Genomic DNA, 15,550 nt, shown 5'->3' with positions numbered 1-15,550 from the left:
AAGTTCTTTCATATGTTGTCTTAAAGAGATCAGTCTTGAGAAAGTCTTAAAAAGGCACAAGTTGAATAAAAGCAAGTGGCTCAGACTTCTAGAATAACTACTACTACTGCATGTTTCCCCCTTGTTCCACATTGATAGCTTCATAGGGAACTCCTTATGATGAGACAATCTGAGGGGGAAACAACCTTGGCCCTGATTCACAGATGGTTTTGCACAAGATGCTGGTATCATCCACGTGTGATGACTACAGAATTATTGCACCAATCAGAAGGAAAAAAGTAAATCTCACTGGATACAACTTCAACCCATTTGTTAAAAGTTGGCCAGAAGTGAAGATCCTCAATGACTAACAGCTTATGTGTTGGCTCGATGGTAAGGCACTTGGAAATATCAGAAATAGAAGACTGTTAACAAGGACGCCAAGGGTAAAAGTCTACAGACAAATTTCAACAATAAACAGTATGAAAATATTTGTGAAATATGAATGCTCTGCAAAAGACACCAATATAAGAGGAAATGATTATATGTATATGTGTGTGTGTGTGTGTGTGTGTGTATAATCTACACATCAGTCAGCCTTCTCCACAGCCAGTACTATTCAATGGTCCTGTACACAAAAGGCCATGGCAAAAGATGAAGGCCAGGTATGACAATATGAACTTCCTTTCACCAACACAAACCAAGAGAGCGGTATGACTTAGGGGGAACAGCCAGCTATCTGATAGCGGGGCACCTATACAGGAATCCTTCAGTCATATATTAGGCAGCAATTTCTCTTCATTGTAACAGATGTGCACTGTTGATAGTGCATTCACCTGTTCTGCCCACAACACTTCTGCCATTATATCATTGCAGGTGGAATGACTAACAGAATGTCTTATGCACCATAATGGTATTCCAGACAACTTTCCTTCTGACCAAGGAAAGCATTTCAAAGAAAACAAAATTGCAATAATGGACTATTGCCCATAAAACTTACTGATCTTATCACATACAGAAGGAGTTGGCCTGACAGAAAAGTGCAATATATGTACACAGCCTACTAACAACTCATTTTCAACACTAACTGGGAGAGACACCAGAAGTTTGGAGTTCCACATCACTAGATGAAGTACACGCTTCAAATCAACAAAAAAAAAAAATCATAATATCATTTCTCCCAGCATGATCCCTATTATACCTAATAAAAGCCATTCAGATTTTCTTTCTTTCTTCCTAATATTTTTTTAGTTTTCAATGGACCTTTATTTTTTAATTAGATGCGGTGCTAAGAATTGAATCCAGTGCCTCACCACTCAGCCACAACCCTTACCCCTTTCTTTCTTTCTTTCTTTCTTAAGTTCTATAGGTCTTACTTCCTAAAGGAGGAATATTTTACCAGGGTTACAACAATGATTCCATTGAACTAGGTGTTGAAACTGCTATGAAAAGCAAAGAAGCATTTATTCTATTGGTCAAATAAAAGCTGGCTATTCCCCCTAAGACATACCCCTAGCCTGGTTTATCATGGTGAAAGAAAGTTCACATCGTCATACCTTGTTTGACTGAAACACAAACAAGGGGATATTGGGTTGATTCTGACTAAAAGGCAAAGAGAACTTAGATAAAACCCAAGAGATTTTCTAGGATGCCTCAGAGTACTTCTGTGTTCAATGGTAAAAGTTTATGAAAAATTACAACAACCTAAAAAACACAGCAACACTGAAGATTCAGATTGTTCAGGAATGACAATACTACACACATAAAAACATAACGGTGTTATATATATGATTTTTTTGTGTTGTTAATTTAATCTTTAAGTAACTCAGTTCTGTTACCTAAATAGTAAGACCATGACTAAATTTTAGAAGTAGTTAATATCATCTAGGGGAGGGTAAAATATCTGTTGAAACTTTTTGTCTCATTTTTCTAGAATAGAGAATCTTTCCTTGTAACAAGGATCAATGCATCTTGTTATGAAAAAAAAAAGTATGATCTTTCTGTGTGTATGTGCTGTTGTTGTTTTGTTTGTTTTGCTTTTGTTTTGTTTTTTGTGATGCTGGGGATCAAACCCAGGGTTTTGTGCATGCGAGGCAAGCACTCTACCAACTAAGCTCATTTAGAAACTGTATATGGGAAAAAATAAGAAATATAAACTATGTATGGAGACAGAGCAGACTGTGCCAATTATTAAACTGATGTCTCTCAGCTTCTGCTCTATCATTTTGGGGCTGAGGCAAATATATTTCTTGTCAGTTTCCTGTCGACAGGAAAACAGAAGAGAAACTAGAAAGTGTGATGAAGGGAGAAAGACTTGTTCCTTGGTATTAGGAGTCATTATTATCACCAATGATTCAGGGAACAACCTCGTGGTAGGAGTTGATTCTGGGCAGTCTCACCATTTGTGTTTTGTTTTTTTAACATTCCCAAAAGGGGTCTCATAGAGTTCCCTTAAAGGTACTACCATCAGCTACATAGCACCTCTCTTCAGAGACTGAGTCCCAATTCAACAAGGTCTTCCTCCAAGCACTTTCTCCACAGAAGTCTAAGTCCAGATCCATGGAGTCTATTCTCTAAGCGTCTAGATTCTGATTATCCTAACCTCTTTCTCTTTGTTCTTCTATACAGAAATGCAAGCTGCTTCCTGTAGTTACCATCTCTGTGTTACTCAGGATGTCCTTTATACTTTACGGTTCGCAAAAACTGTAAATCAAATCCTCACAAAAAAAAATTCCCTCTGCAGAAATTCATAGTACGGTTTCTGTTCCTAAACAAAACATTCCATTAATGGAGTATGGATTAATAAAATCAACCTCAAAATAAAATTCAATGCAAGGATTTTAAAAAATCAGCCAGATGTGGTGGTACACACCTGTAATCCCAGCAAATTGAAAGGCTGAGATAGGAGGATTCCAAGTTCAAAGCCAGACTGGGCAATTTAGCAAGACCTTTTCTCAAAACCAAAAGTAATACAAGCATTCAGTGGTACAGAAACCATGCATTCAATCCCCAGTACCACACAAACACACACACATACACACACACACAAAAAAAGAACAACAACAATGCAGATGATTTCAGGATTGGTATGCAAATACCCAAAATACAGTGAAATAAAGTAAGGTATATTTCAATATTTAGTATAATTACAACCATACTTGAAAAAAGATTTAGCTTTGATCATCGGCCTTATATCCTTCAGTATGAAAAGCTTCTATATATTATATTTACAACTCAGAGAAGCCTTAGCAGGGCACAATAGCACACACCTGTAACTGCATCTACTCATGAGGATACAAGTTTGAGGCCAGTGTGAATAACATAGCAAAACCCTGTCTCTAACGAAAACTTTAAAAAGGGCTGGAGATTCGGGTTAAGGGCCCCTGGGTTCAATTCCCAGTACCCAAAAAAGAGAGAAATTTACAACAAGAACAGTTTCAGAAGAGAGGGGAAATGAAATGCAAAAGGATGGAGGTATTCATTCTATTATAATCCCAAACAAGGTAAAAAAAAAATTTTTTTGTTGTTTCTTACCTTAGCAACTTTATGGTTTGCTGCAGTCTCATGAGATGTATTTTTTAAACCATCTTTGAGCTGTGTGATGAACAAATCATAACCCTCTGTACTGGAAACATCTACCTTTTCTAAACACGCTGATAAAAGTTGCTGTGCCTAAGTAAAAAAGATGATCACAAAAAAATTAAACACAACAAAACAAAGTTAAATTCAAATCCTCAATCAGATATTTTGACTTGTGATGGTTATGACAGGTACTATAAAAAACTTACCTACTTTTAATTCTATTACACAAACCTAAATTATTATATAATAGTTTAAAGGGCTTGTTATTCAGAATAATGCCATTTGGTAAAGTTTCAATACACATCATTACAAACCAAATCAAGAAAGAAAAATGAACAAGCTAAAACCATGAGCAAAAATCAAACAGGTAAAATTTTAAAGAGATACACAAAGTTCTCCAATGAGCTTTAAATACTGAAAACTATGCAAAGTTATTCAGCAAGTAATAAGAAATATTACTCACATCTTCAATATGAACCATTTAATCGAACTATATGGCTGATTTAAGAAAAAGAATACCCATACCAATCATACCAAACCCTATACTTCAGGGAAGATAGTGACAAATTACTATAATGCAGTGAATGATGCCTAGAATGGTGGAATGTCTACAATGAATATTATGTGAACAATGGGCTTGCAATTGCACGCCTCTAATCCCAGCTGCTTAGGAGGCTAGGCAGGAGTAGAGTTCAAAGCCAGCCTCAACAATGATGAGGTACTAGGCAACACAGTGAGACTCTGTCTCTAAGTAAAATTCAAAATAGGGCTGAGGATGTGGCTCAGTGGTTGAGTGCTTCAGAGTTCGATCCCAGGTACACTTCTCGCCCCCCGCAAAAAAAAAAAAAAAAAAAGTAGAACCATTTGTCCAAAGATTTTAGACATGCCCCCAGTCTCAGATATTCTAGTAACAAAAGGATATCTGTTTTGAAACTTAAACTTTCAGCAACATGCTTTCAATATTGACATATAATAGACCACTGCTGTATGACATAACTGTGAAATGTAAGTGAATACATTTTAGCATTTAAAAGAAAAAGCCTAACCAAAGAAAAAATGCAAATAGAAACAAGTATACTATGCTTAAAATTCACACAATGTTTTTGCATCCTAAAAACAGGAAGTATATTATAATAATTTTATAAACTAATCATATATATCAACTGCAAAATAATTAATAAACAACAGTGAGCATAAATATAATTTCTCACTTTATTATGAATACAGCATTATCATCATTTACATTCTATTTAAGATGATTCAAAATCCAATTATTTCGAAAAATGCTTTCAAATTACATTATGCAAATAGCAACCCACACAAAGAACAAAATTAAGTTGGGATAAACTTAAAAATTAAGTAACATGCCAGGCACAGTGGTGCATGCCTATAATCTCAGCTCTTAGGAGGCTAAGGCAGAAGGATGGCCACTTCAAGGCAGTTTGGGAAACTCAGAAAGACCCCATCTCAAAATAAATTTTATTTTTAATATGTTTTGGTAGTTGTAGATGGACAGAATGCATTATTTTATGTATGTATTTATTTATTTTTATGTGTTGAAGACTGAATTCAGTGCCTCACACATGCTAGGCAAGAACTCCACCACTGAGCTACAGCCTCAGCCCTCAAAATAAATTTTTTTAAAAATGCTACAGATGGCCAGGCACTATTGCACACTTTAATCCCAGCGGCTCAGGAGGCTGAGGCAGGAAGATCATGAGTTCAAAGCCAGCCTCAGCAATGGTGAGGCACTAGGCAACTTAGAGAGACCCTGTCTCTAAATAAAATACAAAAAAGGGCTGGGGATGGAACTCACTGCTTGAGTACCCCTGAGTTCAATCCCCCATAGACCCACCACCACACCCCCAAAAAATTGCTGCAGATGTAGCTTAGTTGTTAAGGCTCTGGGTTCAATCTCCAGGGCCACACACACAAAAAAAAATAAAAAATAAATAAAAATAACAATAATGAAAATTTAGAACTATAGAAAAACACTTATGGATGTAATTTAAAACTGAGGTTATTAAGACATGATACATAGCAAAGATTACTGGTTTTTCAATACAGAATCCTCCCATTTTTAATATTAAAAAATAAATAAATAACAAACCACCTCTTTCCCTAATCCCTCTCACGTTCACAGAGCCACAATGGGATGAATACAAAAAGAGTACAGGGCAGAGTAAGAAAGAAAACAAAAACAGATGAGAGAAAGAAAACAGAAAAGGGAAGACAGAAATAAAGTGAGAAGAAATCTGCTCATGTGCTCTCTGGATTTGTGCTCTCCCTTTCCCTTGACTAAAAAATGAGACCTGAAGCAGTTGTCTAAAACTCAGGAACTAACCTCAGTTTTCAAATTACCAAAGCCAGCCCTACACTTAGCCCTAAACTGCTACTACAAATAAATCATCTTGTTTAATAAGCCACTATATTCTGAGGTCTCTGTTACAGCTATTTAGCTTGTTTTGATTCACAGTTCACATCTAAAATAACATTTCAAAGAGTACTAATTAATTATGCTGAGGAAAGACAAATATTATTTAAAATGGTGATTGATAAGAATTCTTGTTTTATTTTGTTGAGCACCCATGGGTGCTCAACCACTGCGTCATACCCCCAGCTCTTTTTATATTTTATTTGAGACAATGTCTCACTAAGTTGATTTGGATCTCGCTCAGTTACTGAGTATGGCTTTGAACTCTCAATCCTCAGGCCTCAGTCTCCTAAGCTGCTGGGATTACTGGAATGTGCGCAGCAATTGGTGGTTTTTAATATGGATACCTATATAACATCCTTGAAGGACAACTTAATTTCATTTAACATCTAATAGATTGGAAATCACATTAAGAGATACTTATTTCAACTTACCTCTGTAACGGGCAGTTCAAGTTGAACCACATCATCCTGCTTTGAAACTGGTGTTTGCAGAGCAGTGTCTAACAATAAGATTCCATTAAGGTCCTTCCTACAACCTACTGCATAATCATCCACAAATATAACTTTATCCACAGCAGAAATATACTGACATTTCACCTGTCCACCTGGTTTAGCTGTCAAAAGAACAAAAATTAAACACTTAAAATGTTAAAACCAATAGTCCATAAAAAATGTTTTTGTGGTAACTACATATAATATATAATCCTGGACTAGAAAAAAAATGCTCTAAAAGACATGACTGGGACAAATGATTAAAGTGGAATATGTACTAGAAAGTGTCAATGTGAAATTATAAATACTTAACAACTACATTGCTATTATGAAAAGAGAATATCACTGCTTTAAGAAATAAACACAGAAATAGTAGGATTAAACAGGCCTGATACATGCAAACAACTCTCAAAGAGAATAAAAGTAGTTATGTGTGTATATATGTGGGAATGAAAAATAAATGTGAAATATTTAAAACTGGTAGGAACTGGGTAAAGGATAAAGGGAAGATTTTTGTACCATATTATCCTTGCAATTTTCCTCTAAGTTGAATTATTTCAAAATTCAATTGTTCAAAACAAAATTTTTTTAAATTAGCTATTTTCTGTTATTTCTGCAAAGTTCAATAAACATAAAGTCAACATAGACTTTATGCTTACTAGAAAATTACCTCCAAAGTTCTTGAGGGCTTTATTATCTGAGATTACATTATGAAAAGTATTTTTTTCACAACCTAAATTATGAGAATTAGAAAAGCCCCTGATTCAACTACCACTGAGAAGACAGAAACCTACCACTGAGAAGACAGAATCCTACCACTGAGGATCAATGCTGACTAAAATTCTGAGTTAACACCAGAGAGGTACTTTAATGGAAAGCCACCGAGCACACCATAAAATTTCATAACAAGAATTTCAAGCATTAGAAGCTTCAAATGGAATTTTAAAAGTTATGAAAAAAGATAACATTTATTTTACATTTAAGTCTATAAAAAAATTTACAAGATCAATGTTATCTTTATTCTATAAATACAGAGTGTCTATAAGGGCACTTTTTTAATATATATATTTTTACTTGTAGACAGACACAATACCTTTATATTATTTATTTATTTTTATGTGGTGCTGAAGATCCAACTCAGTGCCTCACAAGTGGTAGGAAGTGCTCTACCACTGAGCCACAACCCCAGGCCTATAAGGGGACTTTTTGGGTATGGGGGGAAATACTGGGTATTGAACCCAAAGGTGCTTAACCACTGAGCAACATCCCCCAGCCCTTTTATTATATTTTATTAGAGGCAAGGTCTCACTGAGTTGCTAAGTGCCTCACTAAATTGCTGATATGGGCTTTGAACTCACGATCCTCCTGCCTCAGCCTCCAGAGTTGCTGGGATTACAGGCATGCACTACCATGTCAGGCTTAAGGGGACTTTTTAAAGACTGACCAACTGCAAAATTTTATTACATTAGCTAAGAAACTTCTTAATGGGTAAGCAATCCCACTGCTAACATACCTGATTCTAAACTCCCACCACAATGCTGCAGAACATGCCTGTTACTAGTACTGCCACTGCCTAATGATTTTTTTTAAAAAAAAAAAAAGCAGAAAACTGTAAATAAATCAGGGGCCTATTCATCAATATGTAAAACAGTCATTAAACATATTATAATCAACGAATATTAGAACTGGTCTTCATAATCCCAGATTATTATATCTCTCTTAAACTTACCTGGGCATCTTGAAAGTATTACAAAATTGATCAGCAATTAATCTATGATCTACATAAAACAAAAAAATTTCATAAAATTTCTATATCTAAGTACCAGGTCTGGAAATTTGAAATACACATTAACATACAGAAAAAATAATAACTGGCCAGACAAGGTCCCAGCAACTCAGTAGACTGAGGCAAGAGGATCACAAGTTTGAGCTCAGCCTCAGCAACTTAGTGAAGCCCTAAACAACTTAGCAAGACTCTGTCTCAAAATAAAAACAAAAAGGGGTGGGTAAGTAATTCAGTGGTATAAATGTAGCTCAATGGAAAAGTGCCCCTGGGTTCAATCCCCAGTACCAAAAGAAAAGAAAAATAATATCTATAATACAGTAAATAGGAATATATGCTAGCAATTCTGGTCTCAAGGTAAAACCATAAAGAACAATACAAATTGAAGGAACTCATGTGGAAAAACTTATAAAATAGTTGTAGAAATCAATAACTATAAATTATTTTAAACTCTAACTGCTTTAATGTTTAAGATATGTAATTAGTTAAACTTTAAAAATCACAAATCATTAATTTTCCCAGGTAAGTATATAATGGTACAATTTCCAGGGTTTTCAAATGGGTTTCCATACAACCATGGGATTCCGTGATGTCATTAGATTCCTAAAGAGAACATGACAGAAAGAAGTTTAACAATGTGTGTGTGTGTGTGTGTGTGTGTGTGTGTGTGTGTTTTAACTTCTTGCCCTATGCAACACTAGCACTCAAAATGATGGACAGTGATCAAACAGTCTTGTCAGCAATTTCTTCAGAGGATTTTCCAGGCCCATATAGCAGCATGCACAGAAACACATTCATTGGTTGAGTCCATTTTCAGTTTCTGAACACTGAGTTAGGGAAGACCGTTCATAAATAGTATGAATGCCATACTGCTCAGAAGGGGAAAAGGGTAGACTGATGCCAGGCATACTCGCCCAAGGATTACCTTATTATATTTACAAATATCTTATTTCCAAATAAGGTCACATTCCCAGGTTCTCCATGGACATGAATTTTCAGGGAAGATTATTCAATCTACTGTCCCTTTCTCTGTATCTTTTACTCAACCTGAGAACTTCAATATTTGTCATTGTATCTAAAGCAGTGCTTAGAGTGAAGTTCATACAAATTAAAAGTTTATATTGTGGTGTTCAGAAACCGAAAATGGACTCAATAATCTAAGCTTCCTACTAAAAAACTAGAGAAAGAACCCAGGTGTGGTGGCATACACCTATAATCTCAGAAACTCTGGATGCTGAGGCAGGAGGAATCCAAGGTTTGAGGCCAGCCTCAACTATTTAGCAAGACCTTGTCCAAAATTTTAAAAAGGGTGATGTAGTTCAATGGTGGGATACTCCTAGGTTTAATTCCCAGTATAGGGGTGGGGAGAGGGGACCCTACAGAAAGAAGAACAAAATAACCCAAAACAACCAGAAGAAATAATGAAGTGAAATTAAAAATCGAAAAAAAGGGTTCAGGATGTAGCTCAGCAATAGAGCACTTGATTAACACGTGCAAGGCCTTGGGTTCAATCCTGTTGTGGTTTAGGTGTAGCATCCCACATGTGAGAAAATGCAAGGAGATTTGGTGCTGAAATGACTGGGTTGTAGGAGTCTTAACCCAATCAGGGTATTAATCCCCTGATAGGGATTAACTGAGTGATGACTGAAATGGTAGGGCGAGGTTGAAAGAAGTGGGAATTGGGGTATAGCTTTGGGGTATCTATTTGTATCTGGCAATTGGAGACCGCTCTGCTTCATGTAAGCTGCTTCCCTCTGCCACACACTCTGCCATGATGCTTAGCCTCACCTCAAGCCCAAAGGAATGGAACCTACTGTCCATGCAGTGAGACCTCTGAAATCGTGAGCCCCCAAACAAACTTTTCCTCCTCTAAAGTTGTTCTGGTTGGATCTTTTAGTCACAGCAGTGAAAAAGCTGACTAAAACAAATCCCCAGTATAGAGAAAAGACAAAGGCAAAAACAAACTGAAACCTGGTGAGGATGGGTAACTAGGCCAAGATCAAAAGGTCACAAATAAGGACCACAACTGTTTATTCCAAACTCCAGGACCCAGGGCCCTATCCCGACTGGAGCATCATCTGGTGCTTTAACTTGCTGCTTACCAACAAGTGAAAACTCTGGCTCGCATCCTAGGCCAGCTGAGACACTGGGGCTACTGCTCATCAGATTCTGCCCTGTCCTTAGAAGCCTTGCTACTAATTGCTGGGTTCTGAGACAGGGAAGGTTCACTTGAGATACTTGGATATTTAAAACCCAGAAGGAAATACAAATCAAAACTACAATGAGATACAACTTCTCACCCATTAAAAAGGCTATTATAAAATAAAGAAGGAAATGGGGGGAAGGAAAGGAAAGAGAAGCAAGGGAGGAATGAAAAAAAAAAGGAATACAGAAAATCAATACAAGCAAACAAGCAGTTCATTGAAAGTATCAATAAAACTGATAAAAATCTAGCAAGACTGATTTTAAAAAGGCAATACAAATTACTAATATCAGGAATGAAAGAGAAGATACAGTAAAGATTATGTAGATATTAGCTGATAAAAAAAATCTATGATGCCAAGAGCAGTGGTACATGCCTGTAATCCCAGCAGCTCGGGAATCTGAGGCAGGATGATTCAGCGAGGCCCTAAGCAACTCAGTGACACCCTGTCTCTCAATAAAATTCAAAAAAGGGCTGGGAGTGTGTCTCAGTGGTTAAGTGACCCTGAATTCAAACCTTCATCCCCCAAAAAACAAACAACAACAAAAAAATACTGCTGGCCCTCAATATGGATCGGTCTGCATCAGCAGACTGACCAACTGCAGATCAAAAATAAAGGGGGAAGGGTGGGGTTGTGGCTCAGCAGTAGAGCACTCAACTTGCACGGGCTAGGCACTGGGTTGGATCCTCAGCACCACATAAAAATAAATAATATAAAGGTATTATGTCCAACTACAACTAAAAAAAAATTTTTTTTTAAACAAACAAAATAAAAAAATAAAGGGGGAGTTACTTCTGAGGGTGCATGCCTGTAAACCCAGCTACTGAGGAGACTGAAGGAGGAGTATCTTAAGTTCAAAGCCAGCTAGAGCAACTTAATGAGATCCTGTCTAAAAAATAAAATAAAAAGGGCTGGAGGTCCAGTGCAGTAGCACATGCCTGTAATCCCAGCAACTCAGGAGGTGAGTAGGAGATCGAAAGCTCAAGGCCACCTTGGGCAATTTAGGAAGAAGCTGTCTTATGGACTCAAAAAGAGCTGGGACTTGGGATATGGTTCAGTGGGTAAGTGCCCCTGAGTTCAATCACCAGTAATAAACAGAGATAGATAGATAGAAAGAAAGATAGATAGATAAGAAGGGTTGGGGATGTAGCTCAGTGGTAAAGCACCCCTAGGTTCAATCCCCATTACCTCAAAAACTAAATAAATAATGTTGGACTTGGGGCTGGGGATGTGGCTCAAGCGGTAGTGCGCTCGACTGGCATGCGTGCGGCCCGGGTTTGATCCTCAGCACCACATACAAACAAAGAAGTTGTGTCCACCGAAAACTGAAAAATAAATATTAAAAATTCTCTCTAAAAAAAAAAAAAAAAATTGTTGGACAAGTCATATTACATGATTTTGTGACTTACCAAAAAAACTATACTACCACAAGAAGTATGGTACTAGCACAGACATAGCACAATGAAATAGAATAGAATTCAGAGACAGAACTTCACAAACATACCATCTGATTTTTTTTTTGGGAGGGGGGGCGGGTATTTTATTTAGAGACAGGGTCTCGCTGAGTTGCTTAGGCTCTCACTAAATTGCTAAGGCTGACTTTGAATCTGCAATCCTCCTGCCTCGGCCTCCTGAGCCGCTGAGATATAGGCATGTGCCACCACACCCAGCAAAATTTACCATTTTAACCATTTATGTGTAGTATTCAATAGCATTAAGTACATTCACAATGTTGTATAAACATCTTTACCATCCATCTACAGAAGTGGATCCCTTTCCTTCAGCCCCTGGCAACTCTGAATCTGTTTTCTATGAATTTGACTATTCCAAGTACCTTATATGAATCATCATACAGTATGTTTCCTTCTGTGACTGCCTTATTTCATCTAGCATAATGTCTTCAAGGTTCATCCATAGTACAGCATGTGTCAGAATTCCATTCATTTTAACAATTTACACATCAGTGGATACTTAGGTTGCTTCCACCTTTTGTCTACTTAGAATACTGCTGCTTCAGTGAGCAGTGGCACACACCTATAATCCCTGCAGCTCAATAGGCTAAGACAAGAGGATCTGAGTTCAAAGTCGGCCTCAACAACTTAGGGAGGTACTAAGCAACTCAGTGAGACCCTTGCTCTAAATAAAATATAAAATAGGGCTGGGAATGTGGCTCAGTGGTTAAGCACCCCTGAGTTCAATCCCTGACACCCCCCCCCCAAAAAAGAAAGGAAAAATAAATACACACACACATATATATATGTTGTGAATGGACACGATACCTTTATTTTGTTTATTTATTTTTATGTGGTGCTGAGGATCGAACCCAGTGCCTCTCATATGTAAGGCAAGTGCTCTATCACTGAGCCACAAACCCAGCCCCTTATTTTTTTAAGACAGAGTCTGCTAAATTGCCAAGACTGGCCTCAAACTTGTGATCCTCCTTCTTCATCTTCCTGAGTAGCAGGAAATTACTTGTTTGATCACTATATTTGTTTTCCATAATAGCTACACCATTTTAAATACACTCCCACCAGCAATGCACGAGAATTCTAATTTCTTCATGTTCTCACCAACACTTGTTATTCTGGTTTTTTGTTTTGTTTTGTTTAATAGTAGCCACCCCAATGGGTATAAAATAGTACCTTATTGTGGGGCCAGGGATATAACTCCGTGGTAGAGTGCTTGCCTAGCATGCATGAGGCACTGGATTTGATCCTCAAGATCACATAAAAACAAACAAATAAAATAAAGGTATTGTGTCCATTAAAAAAAAACATTTTTTTAAATAGTACCTTATTGTGATTTGGGTTGCATTTTTGCTAACGATTAGTGACATTGAGCTTCTTTTCATATGCTTCTTAGGCATCTTCTTTGGAGAAATGTCTATTCAAGTGCTTTCCCCATTTTTTACTTTTTTTTTTTTTTTTAACTGTTGGCTTTAGAAGTTCTCTATATATTCTGCATGTCAATCCCTTTTCAGAGATATGATTTGCAAATATTTTCTCCATTTTAAGTATTGCCTTTGTACTGCTGATAGTGTAACTTCTGATTCACAAGATTTTTTTAAGTTTCATTAAGTTCGATTTATTCATTTTCTTATTCAGTCTATGGTTCTGATACCATATTTTTTAAAAAAATCACTATCAAATATAATGTGATCAAGCTTTTCCCTATGGTTTTTGTTTTGTTTTGTTTGTTATTGTTTGGTGGTTTCTGGTACTGGGGATTGAACCCAGGAGTGCTCTATCACAGATCTACATATGCAGCCTTTATTTTTCATTTTTTGAGGTTAAATTACTCAAGTTAGTCTTAAATTTGCATCCTCTTGCCATAACCTCTGGAGTCTGAGATTACAAGTGTGCATCAACACACCCAGCTTCTCCTACTTTTTTCTTATAATTTTAGAATTGCATCTCTTACTGGTTTCCCAGTACCAAAAAATTATATAAAAACGTAAAAAGCTCAAATGTTAACCCTGGCCACCTCTATGTAATAAAATAATAAGTGATTCCTCTTTTCCTTAGTCTATTTGACATGCTATAAATTATGTGACTTTTTTTAAACATTTTTTTTTTTAGTTGTAGTTGGACACAATACTTTTATTTTGTTTATTTATTTTTATGTGGTGCTGAGGATTGAACCCAGGGCCTCACACGTTAGGCAAGTGCTCCACCGCTGAGCCACAACCCCAGCCCCACTTGTGTAAACTTTAGAATCGAAAATATGGAAAGAGTTTGTTTTCAAAAATTAACTACAAGGGCTGGAGTTGTGGCTCACAGGTAGAACACTCGCCTAACATGCGTGAGGCACTGGGTTCGATCCTCAGCACCACATAAAAGCAAAATAAAGATATTGTGTCCACCTATAACTAAAAAATAAATGTGTTAAAAAAATTAGCTACGAACTGGAAGGGGACAAAGGGAGAGGTAGGGGCTTAGGGGCAGGAAAGAAAGTGGCATGCGATGGACATCATTACCCTAGGTACATGTATGACTGCACATATGGACACTACAATCGTGTCCGACAAGAGAAATGAAGTTGCGCTGCATTTGTGTACAATGGATCAAAATGCATTCTAATGTCATATATACCTAATTAGAATAAGTGAATTTAGTTTTAAAAAATTAGCTACAAGCTGGGTGTAGTGTCACATGCCTGTAATACCAGCAGTTCAGGAGGCTGAGACAGGAGGTTCGCGAGTTCAAAGCCAGCCTCAACAACTCAGCAAGACCCTGTCTCTAAATTTAAAAGCTGGGGATGTGGCTCCGTGGTTGAGTACCCTGGGTTCAATCCCTGGTACCAAAAAAAAAAGGAAAAAGAAGGTGTAAAATCAAATGGTAGGTTCTCAAAAAGCTCTTAAGATATAATTTTTTAAATAAAACCATTGAATAAGAAAAAAGTTTGTTAGTTAAAACTCCAGCATTAAAAAACGAAGTAGTGGGCTAGGGTTGTAGCTCAGTGGTACAGCGCTTGCCTAGCACGTGTGAGGCACTGGGTTTGATCATAAGCACCACATAAAAATAATTATTTAAAGGTATTGTATCCATCTACAACTAAACAAAAAAAATATTTTTAAAAAGAAAGTATTTTTGTAAAACAAAACTTGTTACACAACAAAGTCTGTAAAAGTTCAATGGTGGGACCATGAAGAAAAGATAACAATGATAAAGTATAATGCAGGGATAGTATTGTTCTAGGCCTGAGAACCAAAACCTACCAAAGCATAGAAAAGGACCTTCAAAAGATACAAAATTATTCGAAGAAGAGTTCCACATTCCAATTCTCTTTATTCACTTTAACCAAAACTGCCACTAGACTCTTTTATTTTATTATAACCTTAAATATGTGATATCAATTAAGAAAGCTTTGAACGCAATCATCACTGAAAAATTTTCATAGACGGTACTCATCTCTAAAGACCTAGTATCCCCTGCAAGACACTACGGGGTCTTTTTCAGATATCCAATCTGTCAGTTGTATTTCTCAACAACTTAGGACAAACAGGTTATAATCTTCCTTCACAATGCTGATCTGGCTAAAGTAAACTTTGGGGTTTAACTTCCCTATCTGATGC

General features: G+C 36.7%; 1 protein-coding gene across 11 annotated transcripts in view; it reads right to left on the bottom strand.

Moving 5' to 3' along the window:
* Positions 1-15,550, bottom strand: part of Birc6 (baculoviral IAP repeat containing 6) — a 217,333-nt gene that overhangs the window by 189,315 nt on the left and 12,468 nt on the right. For all 11 annotated transcript variants that reach the window (XR_011704325.1, XM_034636800.2, XM_071601470.1 and 8 more), the window contains exons 2-3: positions 6,430-6,611; positions 3,514-3,651 (exon numbers count right to left, since the gene is read on the bottom strand). Coding sequence is in view for 10 of the 11 variants with exons in the window: in XM_034636800.2 (XP_034492691.2) it covers positions 3,514-3,651; positions 6,430-6,611 (320 nt within the window). In the remaining variant the exon portion in view is untranslated. The remainder of the gene's footprint in view (positions 1-3,513; positions 3,652-6,429; positions 6,612-15,550) is intronic.

Source organism: Marmota flaviventris, chromosome 14, assembly GCF_047511675.1.
Source record: "Marmota flaviventris isolate mMarFla1 chromosome 14, mMarFla1.hap1, whole genome shotgun sequence".
Lineage (NCBI taxonomy): Eukaryota > Metazoa > Chordata > Mammalia > Rodentia > Sciuridae > Marmota > Marmota flaviventris.
This window is presented reverse-complemented; position numbering and strand designations above follow the sequence as displayed.